We start from the raw sequence: 16,637 nt of genomic DNA, 5'->3' as shown, positions 1-16,637 counted from the left end.
CTGTCGTTAGCGCGGGGATTGTTTTCAGCAGAAGGGAGCTGTTAGAAGCTCAGCAGAAAGATCCGTTTTGTCGAAAGGTGTTCGACGGGCTCCGGGAGCCGGGTGGCGAGGCCACCGCGCACACGGGGGCAGCTGGTATTGCTGTCGGTGCAGAGCACTCGGCAACAGCTGGTAATGCTGTGAGCGCTCTGGATTCTTATCTGCTGGATTCTGATGGCGTCCTGCTGAGGTACATCCCATCCGACGATGACACAAGTGAGTCATTCAAGGTCGTGATACCGCGCAAGTTGAGAGGAGCACTGCTTCGCTACTTTTATGACTCGTGCATTGCTGGCAGTGATTCCATTCCTGCGCCAACTGCGCCAAAGTGCGCCAAATTGTATTTACTGCGCCATCCTGATAATATCGACGAAAATTGCGCCAAACTGCGCCAAAGTCTCGGATTTCGGGGCATCTGTCACCGGCAATCGCACTGCCGGCGCGTCCAAACATGTGCAGCTTGATCTTGGGGCTGCCAAAGTCGCAACCATGGACCAAGAGTTATTCCGTTGAATAAATAGCGCTCGCGCGGTCGTCCCGAGCAGGCCATGATGCCATGCACGGTGCCGACGCAGCTTCTGTTCTGCAAGTCGGCTCGACAGCAAAACGCGCTCTCCGCAGAGGCTCGTGACGTCTAAGCATATCGGTAGCGAGAAAGTGCGACGGCGATTCATCGGCGGACGTCGTCTGTTCCAGAAACGCTGCTGATAGCTCGTTTCAAGCATCGCACGGCACGTAAGGAAAACAGTGTTCAGTAATAACTACGTGCGTGCCGCTAAAATGTCTGTCACTTCAGTTTCTGGACATCGCGGAATGAAATCTGGGATCGCTAGCAGTAGGTATATGGGACAATATGGAATTTTCCTTCTTTCGCGTTTATGGAAGAGCACGCGAACGGTGGGAACGCGTTGACACTTTTCCTCAGATATACTTTATCCATGGATCTTCATCCAGAAGAGCTTTTCCGTAATTCCTTCCACCAGCGCATCCGAGTTTGTAATCGCTCTGCGCTAAATGCTCCCTAAAAGGCCCTGCCATTTTGAGCTCACGAGCTAGGGTTCCAATTCGAATTTTTATTTGCTTTTTTAAAAATGTCATCTCGTTAATAAAAGCATATCTCCTGGTCGGAGCAGCCGCAAATGCGCAGCTGTCAGTAGCGGGCCCGTCGCTCACGGCCCACAGTGAAGTGGCTGCACCATGTTACACGTCCGCCCCTCGCTTTCGAGGGTCAATAGCTGATGGTTAAAAAAACTCAGTTTCGCTTAAGGGCGAAACAATGAATGCGATACCAACAAATTGTATTGTTAAACGAAGTAAGGCTAGCAGCTAACTCTTTTGGATCCGATCTCGCGTAACTCAACAAAACGCTGGTTTAAGGGAATATGACCGCTCCAGGAACCGAAGCGTTTTCGTGCTCCGAATTCTCTAAACGCCAAGTAAGCGTTGAGAGCACAGCAAGTTTGCGAGCAGTCTCCTGATGCCTTGAGATAGCGCGCGCGCAAGCAACTGCGCCCTTCGAACGAAGCGGTTCCCCTCCCCCTCCGCTCCCCTGGCGTCCCTTCATGCTCCTTACGAAAGACGGGCGGGGCATTTCCTCTCTGTTTGATGAGCAATCGACGGCAGGCCCACACGTGGGAAGATGTTATCTCATGCGCTCTCCGTGCGACGGAGAGAGACGGCCGGCTAGCTTAATCTCCGCTTCAGCCGCGTTCGTCGCCAGCGCTCGCGAGCTTTTACCCGCGGCTAGAATGCACGTGGTGATGTTAATAATTTGGACTTTATACGGAAAATTACGGCAACGGCAACGGCAAAAATCCGCCGAAAGTGTCCATATAATTGCTATCACAATAAAATTTTTTTTTAATATTGAGGAGCTGTGAAGTGGATGGTAAGCGAAGCTCTTTCGCGCATGGCACAGAGGTGACATGGTGGAGGACAGTTTGGTATGCAAGGCCAGGTTGTTAACGGCCAGGCTGTTAACGTTCAATATGCAATAATAATGCGAAAGCCTTGGATGCTTTATCAAACACGAAAATTGACCGTCGGCGACGTTCGATTTATGCACAAAATAATGTGATGTCGCCATCATCACGTCATAGATAATCGAAACTTGTGACGTCAACATGGCGTCATATATCGTGATGATGTCATCACATGACATCGTCGCTTTACACTGCTTCCGTGATCGGTGCGCCGATCATGGAGGTAGCGCGAAACCAGGTGAGGTGCAGAAAGCTTGCAGAGAGGGCGGGGGGAGGATCTACCAGTCGATCGAGAAGAAAAATAACCTGGCTTTCGCTTTGGAGTTTTCTTAGGGGAATGCATTAGGGACAGTGTGGCTCTTTAGCATTGAGGCACTGCTGTACATCACGGTGTTTGTCTACCACGTCTGTTGATAACCCCATAGATGTATTTAGAGTGTTATTTCATAAACTGCAATTTTTTTTATCTGTTATTCTGTTTATTTGCTGGTGTCTAAAATAATCGCCAAAGAGGTTAATGCAGAACACTCAACTGCATGAGCCCTCATTTTTTCATTAGCGAGTGAAGTATGGAGTTCTCCTGAGACGATTTTTTCCATGAGATTTGCAATGGATCGAAATATTTCTAGCCTTCATAAGAGCCCCATAATAATATTCAGGTGCTTGAATGTTAATGCAATATGCTTGTGTAGTGCACTCCAGGATGTAAAACTTGCTGCTCCAGAGTGCTCCCAGATGCAAAGTTATCTGCTCCAAAGTGCTCCAAGATGAAAAGTTTTGCTGCTCCAAAGTGCTCCAAAACGGAAATTTTGCTGCTCCAAAAATTGCTCCAAATCAAAAGTACTCGGTAGCATCACTGATTGCTGGGCATGCGAGCGGCCCCAAGACTTATGCTAAGTTGTGTCGCCTCGCTACCTGGCCAGGCATGAAGCGGGATGTGATTTGTTACGCCCGTTCATGCCACGTGTGCCAAAGCGTCAAGCCCCGAGGCGGACGACCGCCCGGCCTCATGCAGTCTATCAACAGCCAGACTCCCTGGCAAATCGCGGCATGTGACGTAATGGGACCGTACCCCACAACTCCTAGCAGAAACAAATTCTTGCTGGTGGTCACGGATCACTTCACTAAGTGGGTAGAACTTTTCCCCCTTAGAAAGCTGATGGCTCAAGTGATCTTGGATAAGTTGATGGAGGTTTTCACCAGGTTTGGTTTCCCTGAGCAGTTGATAACAGACAACGCGTCTTATTTTACTGCGAAGGTGTTTGTTGACACGTGCGCCGCGCTTGGCTAAGCACAAGAAAACAACCACCTACCATGCTCAGTCGAACCCCACGGAACGAGTCAATCGCAACATCAAGCACATGCTTGTCGCGTTCTCTGAAAGGCACAAGGACTGGGATACCTACCTTCCAGAGATCGGGTTTGCGTTACGATCGACCGTGAACCGCTCGACTGGGTATGCGCCTTCTTTTCTAAACCAGGGGAGAGAACTGCCGAATCCGATGGAGACGGTACTCGCGGATCGCAGTGGAATGCCAGTGGCGTCATCAGCACGAGCTGAATACGCAGCGCAGCTGCGCGAGAAGCTAGCGGAAGTTTTACGTAAAGCGCGCAGTAATCCCGGCACTACTAGGGCACAACAGAAGGCGCAGTACGACCGCTCGCATCGGAACGTACACTACGAAGTGGGCGATCTGGTGCTGCGACGCCATCATGTTCTTAGCGACGCTAGCAAACAGTTTGCAGCCTCGCTGGCCCCGAAATGGTCCGGGCCGTACCGAGTGCGAGAGAAGGTTTCCTCGCTTGTTTATCGGCTCGCGAACATGAAAGGCAATCCGAGCGGCGGACCAGTGCACATATGCGACCTGAAACGCTACGTGTCACGGGAGGAGCATGGGGACGACTATCAGTCCCCCTCCGAGCCGCAGGCGGCGGCGGCTGAGAACACTCGAAACCGAGTGAAGAGCCCCGAGCCGCGGTACTTCTTGCGAAACAGGCGGAGACAACTCTGCATGATAGGCCGCGTTTGATATGTTCTATGCGGGGTGCAACGAATCACGCGCAACATGATCTGCGAGTGTTAATCCTTTTCTGTGTCGACTTTCACCGAACAGATGGACCGACATGGAAGCTTCAATAGCCGCCGGGACGGCTCTGAGAGGAGACCACCTCCCCACGGCGAGCCCCCACACCCTCCATCGTCGTCGCCGCCCCAGTGCACCCAGGCATCGCAGCAGACGCCTTTGCGGAGGACCCCCGGCACGCGACAACGCCGCCCGTACGCCCCGCCGCTACCCGGCTGCCCTTTCGCCTCAACCACCAGCCCAGCCGAGAGAATCGGCCGCCTCGCCTCAGAGCCGCTACCAAGATGTGGCCACCTGGAGGGGCCAGGATGGAGTGGACCCCCCGGTGGCGTACGTCTCGTCTAGGCCCTGGTGCCGGCAGGAGAGGGCCCGCGTTGGGACGCCTCCGGCCCGCCTGTACCGCCTTTTTCAGGGCAGGACAGTGGCGGACGCGCACCGGAGGCCGAACGGGGCTTGCCTCCCGGTGCCCGCAGGAACGCGGCTAACCGTAATAGTGCACCGTAATAGTGCACGATTCTCATGCGCAGAGTATGCTGCACCGGCGCCGCACGGGACACACCCTGCCACCAAGCCGCGACGCCTCCGAGGAACGCCTCAGCGAGGCGGCCAGGGCCATGCTGGCGCGGGCGGCCCGGGAGGCGGACTTTGCTCAGTGGCTACTGACTATAGCCACTGGCCATGCGGCGAGAGCGGGTCCACCCGAGGGGCTGCCGGCGGAGGTCAGGACGGCGACGGAGGCCAGGACGGCAGTGGCAACGGCGACAGGGGCCAGGACGGCGGCGGCAACGGCAACGACGGAGGACACGACCGTGGCTGCGGCAACACCACTGGGGGCACCGGCGGCACCCACGGCGGAGCTGCCAGGGCAGGAGGGCATGGACGTGGACCACGCCCTCCTTGCCTTCCTCGAAGACGAATAAAAAAAAACATTTTTTTGTTCTCATGGTTCAGTCTTTGTCGTCAGAGGGCTTTCTTAGGAGAGGAGGGTGTGGGAGAGCATGCGCGCCCATTTCCTTTCCTTAAGGCTGGCGCGATCGCGAACTGATGGCGGGAGCCAAGGGACCACTAGGAGAGGAGCACCGTCGCCCTTTCCGGACAACCCCTTCTTTCCCGCCACTCCTTGCGCCAATCCTCGCATTCTGGCTCGCGGGAAAGGGAACTCGCACTGCGAGGGAAACAACCCTCGCGGTGGGGAGGGACACGGGAGGTGAATAAAACAACTGAGCAGACGGGCAGACGCGCTCTTGCTCTGCTGACCTGCCAGGTACCACCTCACCGCCCCAAGTTCCGCAAGCCGAACATCGACCGAAGGTGTAAGCGTTACCCTTTGTTTTCTACTAGAGCGGACTATCCCTCTACGCGACATTTACGCGTTATTGCTAGTGCAGCAATAAAGTGTTGTTTGTTGTTCTAGCCTGTTGCCTTATTCGCCCAAACCCGTCGTAGCTACGATGACTCGCGCTACGGGAAGGGGACGTTTACACGTGCACGGTACGACTATTTGCGGCTGGGACCGGAGCTAGGCTTCTGCACCAGCCGTGCATAGAGCGGACCCCTTCACAGGAAAGCCTAGAGAGTATGGCCTGTAAAACCACACTTACTCGTTTTTCTCAGTGTGTTGCTGAACTAGCCAAGCTTGCTGGCATTTTGCAAAGTGCTTCGCATCGTCACACAAACCTGCGAAGGAGACATTAGAAAATTTGTTTGTTTGTGCACTTCTTTGTATTAGCGTAATATCTGGTTACTGTAGCCGTAAACACGAGAGGCTGGATAGGCGAGGCCATCTGGCGGCTCTGAGATGAACCTGGCAAGCACAGAATTATTGCAGAAACCTAGTTTATTCTACTTTTCTGCTGGTGTAAATTCTTGGCAGCAGCGTAAATTTTAATGTGTTGCCGCTTGAAATGTTTTTTTTTTTTACAAAGAAATGTGTCTACGATTGTGGTTGTATGAAGTGTCTGAAGGTGTCGGTGCCATCGTACGGTAACCCGGTATTACGCAAACACCTTTGCATATACCGGAATACCATTCACATTAAAATTTTCTATTAAATAATTTTAGCGAGTGTTGAAAGCATCTGGGTGGTTGCTTGCTCGTGTGTGAGAGCACACGCAGTAGTGTGTGCATCATAGCTTTCTGGGTCCTCATCATGCTTCCCAGACTGATATCACTGTGCTACTCAGTGGCCAGAAACCGAAAGTCGTTCGCGCACATGCGCGCGTGCGCACACAGGCACACACACACAAACAAATAAACTTGATATTAGATTATTTACTAGGAATATATAAATCTTAGAGCGTGTATCATGCTTCCTGGAGCAATAAGAAATGTTTTAAATGATTGCACAAGCCACAAATTTGATGTCTCAACTCCTTTAACCATTCGGTGTCGAAAGCAGATGGAAGCGGGAATATATATGATGCATGCACCTCTAATACAAAATAAAGTCTGATACGACCCATCTGTTACACTTCTGAAATGTTAAATTAGCTGCTGCAAGCCTGCTCCAAAACTGCATTTTTCCCTGCTCCCAGAAGCGCCCCTAGAAAAACCGTGTCATTTCCACCCCTGCCATTATTTCACCGTTTTTGTTACATGCGCACTTTCTACTTTTATTTTGTCAAGCCAGCTTAAATGCTCCAGCCACTGTTTCTTGCTGCTTTAGTACTGTTGCAATAAATTTTGTATCTTCTGTGTTAGAACCGCTGCATACGATGCATGGCCACCAGCACATTTTTGAAGTCGAGAGCATGACTGCATACTGTCTGGCTGGTAGGGTACATTCTAAGCAAAAAGAGGCTCCGACCAATCCAAACAAAATGATCATGACGTTTCGGCTTCCAGCATGGACGCCTTGTTCACTGTTTGTTCTGTTCACAAACAAGGCTTCCATGCTGGAAGGCGAACGACTTAAACATTTTTTTGGACTGATTGGCGTCTCTTTTGTTTAGAACAGCACATTCTTACATTACTGGTGTGGACACCGGTGACACTAAGCTGATGCATTGTGGCATACTATAAAAGTTGAAACCTTTTTTTACATGACTGCGTTTATGCCTTAAAACTTTCTTTGGCAGCACAGCCAAGGCTACGGAGCCGAAGCACACATTTTTTACTGTGCTTCTGCATGTAGTTCACAGACACCGTTTGTAGGCTACGTAGTACAAAAGAAAACATATCTATCTCTTTTCGTTTTATGTTTAAAGGCCAACTCCGGCGATTTTTCGAGGTCGATGGATCGCAGTGAAATTCACTGGGTACGTTCCTTTGCAAGTTTCCGTCATTTATGCCAAATTACAGGCTTGAGACATGCGCAGATTGTTTGCAAATGAATTTTAAAGATTGTCTGCAAACGCCCTCCTGGCTTCCCACAATTATTGGCAACCTTGCGTCTGTGACGTCAGTATTGGCAAGGCGGCGGAAGTGACGCAGCCGAGGGCACCGCTAACTTCGGCGCTTAGGCCGCTACAGCGAGCGTCTGCTGTGCACAAGGCGACAGACAGCGTTGGTTTGGCCGGCGCTTCGCTTGTCGTCCAGGCTGTCACAGTTTTCATACTCCGCGCCGGCGTGACCGGCATGCCTTGCACGACTTCCGGTTCGTTCGTAACAACGTCTATGTCATACGTAGACAGTACACTCGGTTGGGTTACGGTTTCGGTGTTGCGCTTTTTTGCTTATTTAAAATTATTCTCCAATTTGCCGAGTATTTCTGCTATCAGGCCCGTAACAGGAGCGTCTCAGGAACATAAAAGCACCATTACTTTGACATGGCCAAAAAATCGCCGGAATGGACCTTTAAAAGGGCCCTGCAACACTTTTTCAGCATGGTCAGAAGACGCTGCCGACCGGTGGTCGAAGTTCCTGAAAACATGTGAGCCAAACATTATAGTGCGGCATTGCGGCCCGGAATTTACAATTCTCAAAGTCAGCAAAAAAATCGCTCGGTCTCCTCATGACAAATGATGCCATAAACCCATATGACTGCACAATAAACTTAAAGTCGACGACCTTTGGCTGATTTGAGCATCGTGAACTGCATAGTTACCGTGGCTGCGCGCACGCTCACGATCACACTGAAGGTAAACCGTGCATTCAAAGAAAAAAAAAGAAAACAGAAGAACAAAGTGCTTAAGCTCGTGACATCGTGCTGACGAATCGACGTAGCTTCTCGCCCCTTTGTCAACCCCCCCACCCCCCGCGTAGCTTTCAGTGCACACGCTGCTACGAAAGAAGAGGGAAAGTGCTTGAAGCGTGCGATAAATCCCTGCAACTGTTAGTGAAAAGCTTACCTTATGAAGGATTTTTGTTTTTCTGTTTCTGGTTTTATGGTGTCTTCTTGTATTTTTCTGCCCCTGTAAACAATGATGGCATTGCTGGGTTACAGCGAGCATGCTTCAAGGTTTGTATGTGAGCATGAGCGAGTGTTTGGAAGCTTATCTGTGTTCATCCGACAGGAAGAAATGATAACAGTTGTGCTTTGTGAAATATTTCGTTGTTCGTATAAATTATGAGGACAGGAGTTGTGTTCAAAACCTTAGAAGAACTTCTTGTTGGGCGAGTTGGTGCATGACTTATTGTAGGGTATGTGCGCAAGGCTCGGACGAACACAGGAAAAAACGATGTAGACAGAAGGAGCGCAAACTATCAACTGATTTATTCTTTCTTGAAATAGCTTATATAAGCTTCTTCAAACGTCACAAGAAAAGTGGATAAGGAGAGAAAGCAAAGAAATCATGCCCACCTCATGTCAAGCAAAACCTGCGCAAGAAATTGCCTTCTGCCTTATATAGGTTAACCAAAGTATCGCTTACGCAATCATCTCCCTTCTCTTTAATGATAAAAGCTTCCAACAGTTCCCGCCCCAATCTGTTCCTACTCTTTCCTAAAATCTTTATCTTTTTAAGCAAAGGCTCTCATCCTAAGCATGTGCCGCAATGAGCGGGCAGGTGCGCTCCTTTATTTCGAACAGACAAGGCATGCTCCTTGGCGCGCTCATTTATGCAACGCCCCGTTTGTCCCACGTAGGACTTTCCACATTTGAGGGGTATTTCATACACCACTTTCGTGGCACATTTGACAAAGCTTTCAGCATGCTTGATTCCGCAACCATTGCGTAGGGATTCCTTTCCGCCAATCCTTGAACATAATCCGGCAAGCTTTTTGGGTGCTGAAAACACCATAGCGACGCCATGCCGATTTGCCACTTTTTTCATGTTATGGCCGACCTTGTGCATATACGGCACAACAATGCGCTCCTTTTTCGGTGGGCACTCGGTGCTGCCACCACGTCTTCCATCATTTTTGATCTTCTTAAGAAGATTGTCAGCCACTGCTGCGATTACCTCACAAGGGAACCCGGCCGCTAGAAGCCTGCCAACTTGATTATTGAAACTTTCATGCATGGTATGCGGACACGATTTAGTTAGAGCGGAATGAAGGCACGAACTTGCAATCGCCCTCTTTACAATCTTCGATTGCGCAGAATCAAATGGCATAAGCGGTTTCTGCGCTCGCGGTGCATATTTCCAGCAAATATGGCGTCTTCCGATTTGCAAAGTAACATCTAAAAATTGTAATGAACCATCGGAAGGGATCTCGTGTGTAAATTTCAAACCTTTCCCATGAAGCCTGAAAAGGTTTACAATACTGCTGACTGAATCCTGAATCCTGCTGACTAATTAGCCACTTTCTGCAGAAGCATTTGAGTGCCCTGCATGTTGATGACCCATTTGCTACAAAGAACTCCAGTGAACTAGTTGGTTTTCTGAATTCCAATGTACATGTAGGATATGCCTTTTCCATAGACGTGGAGGACTTGTTTTATTCGGTGCCTCATGGTGAACTTATTGTGGCCGTCAGAAACTGCATTGAAACTAATGGTGTTATTGGATTTCAGAACACTGCTGGGGTGTCAGTAGACAGTTTCATGTCCTTGCTAGAGTTTTACTTAAAATCCACCTTTATTTTTTTTTAATGATGATTTCTATATCCAATGCAAAGGAATTTGTATAGGATCTTGTGTTGCCCCGGTCCTTTGTGACATATTTTTAGCCGCGATTGACCGCTCACTAGGGCTTGCATTTTCAAATGAAGGGGTACTTAACACCTTTAGATACGTCGACGATTTTTTGATACTTTTATCACGACAGAGCGCCCGGACTTACACGGATTCAGAAAGAATAAATCAGTTGATAGTTTGCGCTCCTTCTGTCTACATCGTTTTTTCCTGTGTTCGTCCGAGCTTTGCGCACATACCCTACAATAAGTGTTCAAAACATGCCAACGGTGCAAGAGGGTCTCTCATCGCTATAGCCACCTTGATGCCGGTGACCTGGCCATATTCAGCAAGACCACCAGCTCAAAAGCGAAACTTGCATTCTATGTATAAAAGAAATGACCCATTTCATAAGTTGCGTTCCTCACATGGTCACTATTTTTGGTTAATTTAAGGGAGATGCTACTCGAAAAATGCAAGTTTTTTCCAAAATTACATATTTTTTTGTTTTTACTTGTTTTGTCAAGTTTAGTTTCTTTAGTTTCATGACAAAAAAAAAAATCAAGGTTGTATTTAAACTGGAAATAGGTTAAAATCACATTTGAAAAGCACAAGGCGGCTGTTGGGCGTGAGGCCAATCACTGGAGCCGTAGGTGCTGCGACGTGCAGTGTTGGATTGCGTGATCTCGCCTCGCTCCAGCGAAGGGAAGCAGACGGTTTAGTGCGTTGTTTTTAACCGCGATTTCTTAATGTTTTTCTTTTTTAACAGCGTTGTTTTGCTCTCACTTTATGTGTGCGGACCCCTAGAGGCTACACAATCTGGAAAAGTGCAGTAAAAGTTATCGGCGGCATGGTACTTTTCTGCTCCGTGCCACAGTACGCTACGTATGCACGAAGGAGCCAGGTGTGAGCTTTCACTTTTACTCCTACCCTGCTTTGCGAGAGCATGATACTGCTGTCAGCTATCTTTCTGTTATTGTCATTTCAAGCCCATGGGGTTAAAACGGACACCGACCAGGAATGTTAACATAAAAGCAAGATGTTTCAGCTCCTGCATGGTAGCCTTGTTCACAATGAAAAATGTATGCACAAACAGTCCGGTTATGTATGTTTTAAAATATGACGTAGCAACATGCACTCACGTGTCCGAAGTTACCGTCATTATGTTTAAGCGTGTGCGCCAATGTCTGGATTGTCAGAGATTGAAGATAAAGCCGAGAAGTCCAGTTCTTTTCTTTCTCCATTATTTTTGCCCAATCCCATCTATTTCGTGGTCAGTTGCTTCTGCGTGGTCGGCCAGCGCGTTTGATGAAACCTTGTTTCTTCATCATACGTGCTGCTCGAGTCTTTACTGAAAGTTACCTGTCTGACCGACGTAATTTCCCCCACAGTCTGCTCCTCCCCTCCGGTTGTCTATTTTAATTGTCCTCTTGTGTTTTGCCGATCATACGGGTTTCTGTCCGACTCTCGACTTCAGCCCATGGGGTCCCTTGCTTATGGATTGTCTGTAGAATGAGCTCATAGCCAGTGTCACTTGTTCTTCTGTCTTTTATTCTACAGGCGAAAACGTAGCCAGCTTCAAACGCAGATTTATCTTCTAACAGCAGCAGCAAAGTGTCATACTGCGTATCAATGCAGCTGTAAATGTTGGATGCTGGTATTTTCGCTGAAGCATAAGATTGCCATTTAGACCGCAGTTAGCCACACCTTGCAGCATGTTCATTCAAGTGCGCAAATACGGCCGGCTGGTGCACGGTGCATTTGCTATAGCAGTCGAGCCCGATCGGGACCATATTTTTCTATTGCGATTGGCCCCTCTGTAGAAGCTGCATAACTGAGTCAATCATCGAAAATTTTCTTCACTATGGGGCTCAATGGCGATTGAAAGTGCACCGTGTGACAACCGTAGAAAATTTGCGCAATAAGGAGCAACAGGTAAATATTAAGATCATGCCGCAGAGAAACTTGTGCTCATGTAGCATGTTATCTAGCAACAACTCTGAATGAGGCATGCGTGTGCGTATGGCTCTCTTGCGTTTGCCTCAAATCAAATCAGAAAAATTGCGGCTGCATGCAGCTCTAAGCGTGCTGGGTTGCTTCCCACCATAGCTCGGCAAAAAAATTGGAGCTCACTTGACTCACTCAAGAAATATAATTTGTTCTGAGGGCTCACTTGGACTCGGACTCTCCAAAATTTTCCTCAACCGGACTCACTCGGACTCGAACGCACCAACATATTACTCAGAGGGACTCACCCAGGCTCACGGCTTGACTTAAGTCTGAGTGAGTCGACTCGTGTCCATTTGTGTGAAATTAAGTTTTTCAATCATGGTGTCGATGCTCTTTAATGCCAATATCTAACATAATCGGTGCTCTATGATACGCCTTTGGATCTTGTACCTTCAAATACGAGTTTTCAGGGGTTTCAATCAAGTAAGGACATTGTTATGAAATACGAAACTCATACGAGATATTTTTATCAAGAACTTCCCGTGAAAGAGTTTGCGGGGAAAGTCATGGCACCCCCCCTCCCCAACTCACGCCTCCAATCAATCAATATTAAGGTAGTGCACATAGGCGGACTCTTCTGGGGCCGGAGGGCTACCCCACCGCCCTCGGACGGCTTCATGGGGTGGAGCCCCCCCCCCCCCCCGGCACCGGCCCAGGGTATTTTTTAGGAGCTTGGCTTGGGTCCCTGTCCGTTGACAACGGACTGTTGGCCGTCCTGTCTAGCAGCTATTTCACAGAAGGCTGTTTATGCCCGCTTCTTCCTTTCATCTTAATATTTGGATCATGGGCCAGTGACAAGTCAAACATTCAGTGGAAAATGCTCTTCAAACAGATTTGTATTTGTGGAATATGTTGTCTTGATAAACAACTGAAGCGACTGCTTCAAGTTAAAGGAAGGCTTGAACCGTGTAGCGACTGGTTTTCAGAAAACAAAAATGCTTCTGAGAATACAAAGCATCTTGAGTCAGGGAATGCTTTTGCACAGATTTGCTCGTCAATAAAAAAAAAAGTGTAATTTCTTGGTTGTCTCAAATGGGTACCCTTTGACATGCCTGCTGATAAAAGTGCAGAGAAAAAAAGATTGTACGCATTTTTTATTTATCAGCAAAGGGATTTACTACTGGTTCAGTCACTGAAGAGCAACTCAAATAGTCGTCCAGAAAACAACCTTTTGGCGGAAAAATTCGTAACCTCAGCTTCGCACAAGGTGTAGTGGTAGAAAGTGGTATTTGCTACCATCTGAGAATTAAATTTTGCCATCTTAAATTGAATCCACTGGCATAATTAAAGCTTCCTGTGCCAGACTTAGCCCACTCCCTCCTGTGCATGTTTTAACAAAGTAAAGCATGACCATAAAAAAATTTGGCAGATCCCATGCATTGTGGGAATCAATTTTATGCGAAGTTATCGGCGAGTAGCCGCCTATGCGCCATTTTTCGCCTTGAGCCAAGCGTTACGAGGTTAATCGACGACTTTGTGTAGACTGAAAAATACATCTGGAGTCTCCCACCGGAGATCTTCATAATGACATTGCGGTGCCGGCACCTAATAGACTAAAGTTATATTAAATTCCTTAATTTAGAAGTCGGACACTCTCTCACTCTCTACATACATATACACACACACACACACACACACACACACACACACACACACACACACACACACACACACACAGACAGACACGGAGAGAGTGAGAGAGACGTGGAAGAGCAAAATGGGGCCCTGCCCCCTCCGAGAAAATGAAAACTCTCCGCCTATGGTGGCGCATGAATGCTAGTGCATTGAAATATGTTTGAATAGACTTCAGTGTAAACATAAGCTGATATAAGGCTGATATTAAAGCTGAAATTGAGTGGATATGACCATAGGTAGGCAATAAAAGGTGAAGCTCACTCAAACTCGCCAATATTTTCCTCAACTGGACTCAGTCATACTCAAACTCACAAATTTTTTTCAGTCGGACTCACTCAGACTCAAGCTCACTAAAATATTGCTCATCCGGACTCGCTCAGACTCACGGCCCAATCCGAGCCTGAGTGAGTTTGCCGACCTACGCTTCCCACAAAAGTGAGAATCCGCTAGCGTCATCATGCATAGAGATGTGTGTTAAACAGAAATGTAAATATGTGCATGCTTGTGTCAACCGCAGCCCATTTTTAGATGCACACCTACAATGAATGAAGTTGCATGGTTGCACGCATTTTTTGGAGCAAAAATATGTGCATTTGCCGCAAGCATGCGCTAAAGCCTCTTTGATGCTTCATTTCGACACAGTATGGTTAGTTCACTTTCGCAAAAGCAGCGTGCTCGGCCCCCATGGCTTCCATGTAGGTGACCGTATATAGCAGACGTCGTCGGCATTCAGGGCGTTGTCTGAGGCATTATGAGGGGCATAACATTTTTTCGGAGCAGTTATTTGGCATTTCATACAGTCAGAGACGAAGCCGCCACAGTGTTTTACTGATTTCGTCAAAGCGAAGTGCAAAGAGAATAATAAAAAAAAGACTCGAAAGCGGCTGTTGGCTGTGTGGGAGGCTGGCGGAGCAATCCATTCTTGCACGTCACAGGGATGCCTTCGCATGGTGCCGCCACGGTATGTCCTCGCGCCCGATTAAAAAGTAAAAAAAGCTCATTGTCTAGAGTCCCCTGGAAAATGCCACTTAGCTGCTGGCCATTGCATTTTGCATGAGGTGTTCACCAAAGCCACATGCTCAAAATAACCATGATTTCCAAGCTCTCACAATGGAAAAAATAATTTTAAAAAGCATATCTTTCCCATGTAGACTAGCTTTCATTTTTACCTTCAAAATGCCTTTTTCTCAAGATGCAATTTTCGGCAAGTTCTTGAGTATTGACATCATGTTTTTGGTATCTCTGATGGCCAGATCGGGACGAAATTTTTTGCCACATATTCCTTAACATATGAAGAGTGCAGTTATCTCCTTTAAAACTTGGATCACTTATATAATTATTACGAATTAAAGTAAGCGATTAGCATAGCCTGAACATTGTAAGACTTCTCATTATAATTTTTCTTGCTCGTTAGTATCCCTTATACACACTTTCTAGTAAGTTTTCTGCATTCTACAGTTAATGTGGAGCAATATGAACTATTAATGGCTCTTAAATATAGAAGTTTAGTGACAGAAAAAGTGCGTCCAAAAAGAGCTACATTTTACACATTGTCATGGTACAAAACAAACTATGCACCTTACTGTAAAACTGATTACATATTTGAAATCAGCATAAAAAGTTATGTGAACAGCAAGAATTTCATTGTCCTAGGCTATAGATTAAAGAATTTTTTTTTTCAAGTAGCATCTCCCCTTGACCCTTTCAGGCGCCACCTATGAAGAACTGGCTGTAGGTGTGTCAAATCGATACAATGTTATTTCAAGGCACTCGATATTATATTGCAGCAGAAATAATGTCGTAATACGTTCATTTATGTGTGTTATAGTCATTGGTCGGCAAAAAAAAGTGGAGCTCACTCAGACTCACTCAAATAATGTATTTTCTGCTTAGGGCTGACTCGGACTCAGACCCACCAAAATATTTCTTAACCAGACTCTTTCCGACTCAGGCTCGCCAAAGTATTACTCAGCCAGACTCGCCCAGACTCGCGGCTCTATCAGAGTCTGAGTGAGTCAACTCATGAGTCCGTTAGTGTAAAATAAGCTTTTTCGATCATGGTGTCAATGTTTTTAACACAAATATCTCACATAATTATTGCTCTACAATATGCCTTTTGATCTCGATCATTCAAATACGAGTTATCAGTCGTTTCAATCCAGTAAGGACATTTTTATGAAATACATGACTCACACGCGATATTTTGATATTTCCCGCACATCCCGCGAAACAGCTTGCGGGAGGACATCATGACACTTTGTTGCACTGTCTTATGGGCTTCCTTTCCTGCACAGAAAAAATTACATGAAAGGCAGTGTAATCTTAACAGAAGAAGTAGACATTGTTAATGAAAATTGGAAGCATGTTGCTTAGGAAAGAGCACAAAAATCATCACGTAAAAAGTCTGCTTGATCTCAGTGAAATTCTGTAAAGTGCCAGTTTGTGGGGCACCCTGTGCAGAATGCATATGTTTTGTGACAGTAGATTTTGTCTTTGCAGTTTGACTAAGCCGTACAGTGCGACGAAGCTGTGCCAGTGTTTGCAGTCGGCATTGACCCTTGAAGGCAAGTTGTGGTTATGGCAGCTATAAACTCTCTTCTCTTCTACCGAGTTCATGCAGATCAGTTTGAATTATCTCAAAAATGTGTATGATATTCAAATTGGCTGCGATTGGCGCTGACTAACACTCCTAGGTTTAAAGGGACACTAAAGGCAAATAACAATTTATGTCAGAGTGAAAGCTCAATGTATGACAACTTCTAAAACGGCAATATTATCAACAGCAGTGCCCTACTTACCGAGAAATTAAGCTAAATGTGTCACATGATGAGCGCCACGAGTGGGACATTTTCGAAGTGATCCCGATGACGTATGAGAGTCTGCCTACAATCA

At 47.2% G+C, this 16,637-nt stretch overlaps 1 protein-coding gene across 6 annotated transcripts in view; it reads left to right on the top strand.

Moving 5' to 3' along the window:
• The window catches only part of LOC119379251 (uncharacterized), a 168,989-nt gene that overhangs the window by 136,334 nt on the left and 16,018 nt on the right, over positions 1 to 16,637 (top strand). For 5 of the 6 annotated variants that reach the window (XR_007414842.1, XM_037648499.2, XM_049411916.1 and 2 more), the window contains one exon: positions 16,245 to 16,309. The exons of the other annotated variant lie outside the window; for it this stretch is intronic. Coding sequence is in view for 4 of the 5 variants with exons in the window: in XM_037648499.2 (XP_037504427.1) it covers positions 16,245 to 16,309 (65 nt within the window). In the remaining variant the exon portion in view is untranslated. Of the gene's footprint in view, positions 1 to 16,244; positions 16,310 to 16,637 lie in introns of those variants that run through there. 6 annotated transcript variants of the gene reach the window in all.

Source organism: Rhipicephalus sanguineus, chromosome 1, assembly GCF_013339695.2.
Source record: "Rhipicephalus sanguineus isolate Rsan-2018 chromosome 1, BIME_Rsan_1.4, whole genome shotgun sequence".
NCBI classification, from domain to species: domain Eukaryota; kingdom Metazoa; phylum Arthropoda; class Arachnida; order Ixodida; family Ixodidae; genus Rhipicephalus; species Rhipicephalus sanguineus.
This window is presented reverse-complemented; position numbering and strand designations above follow the sequence as displayed.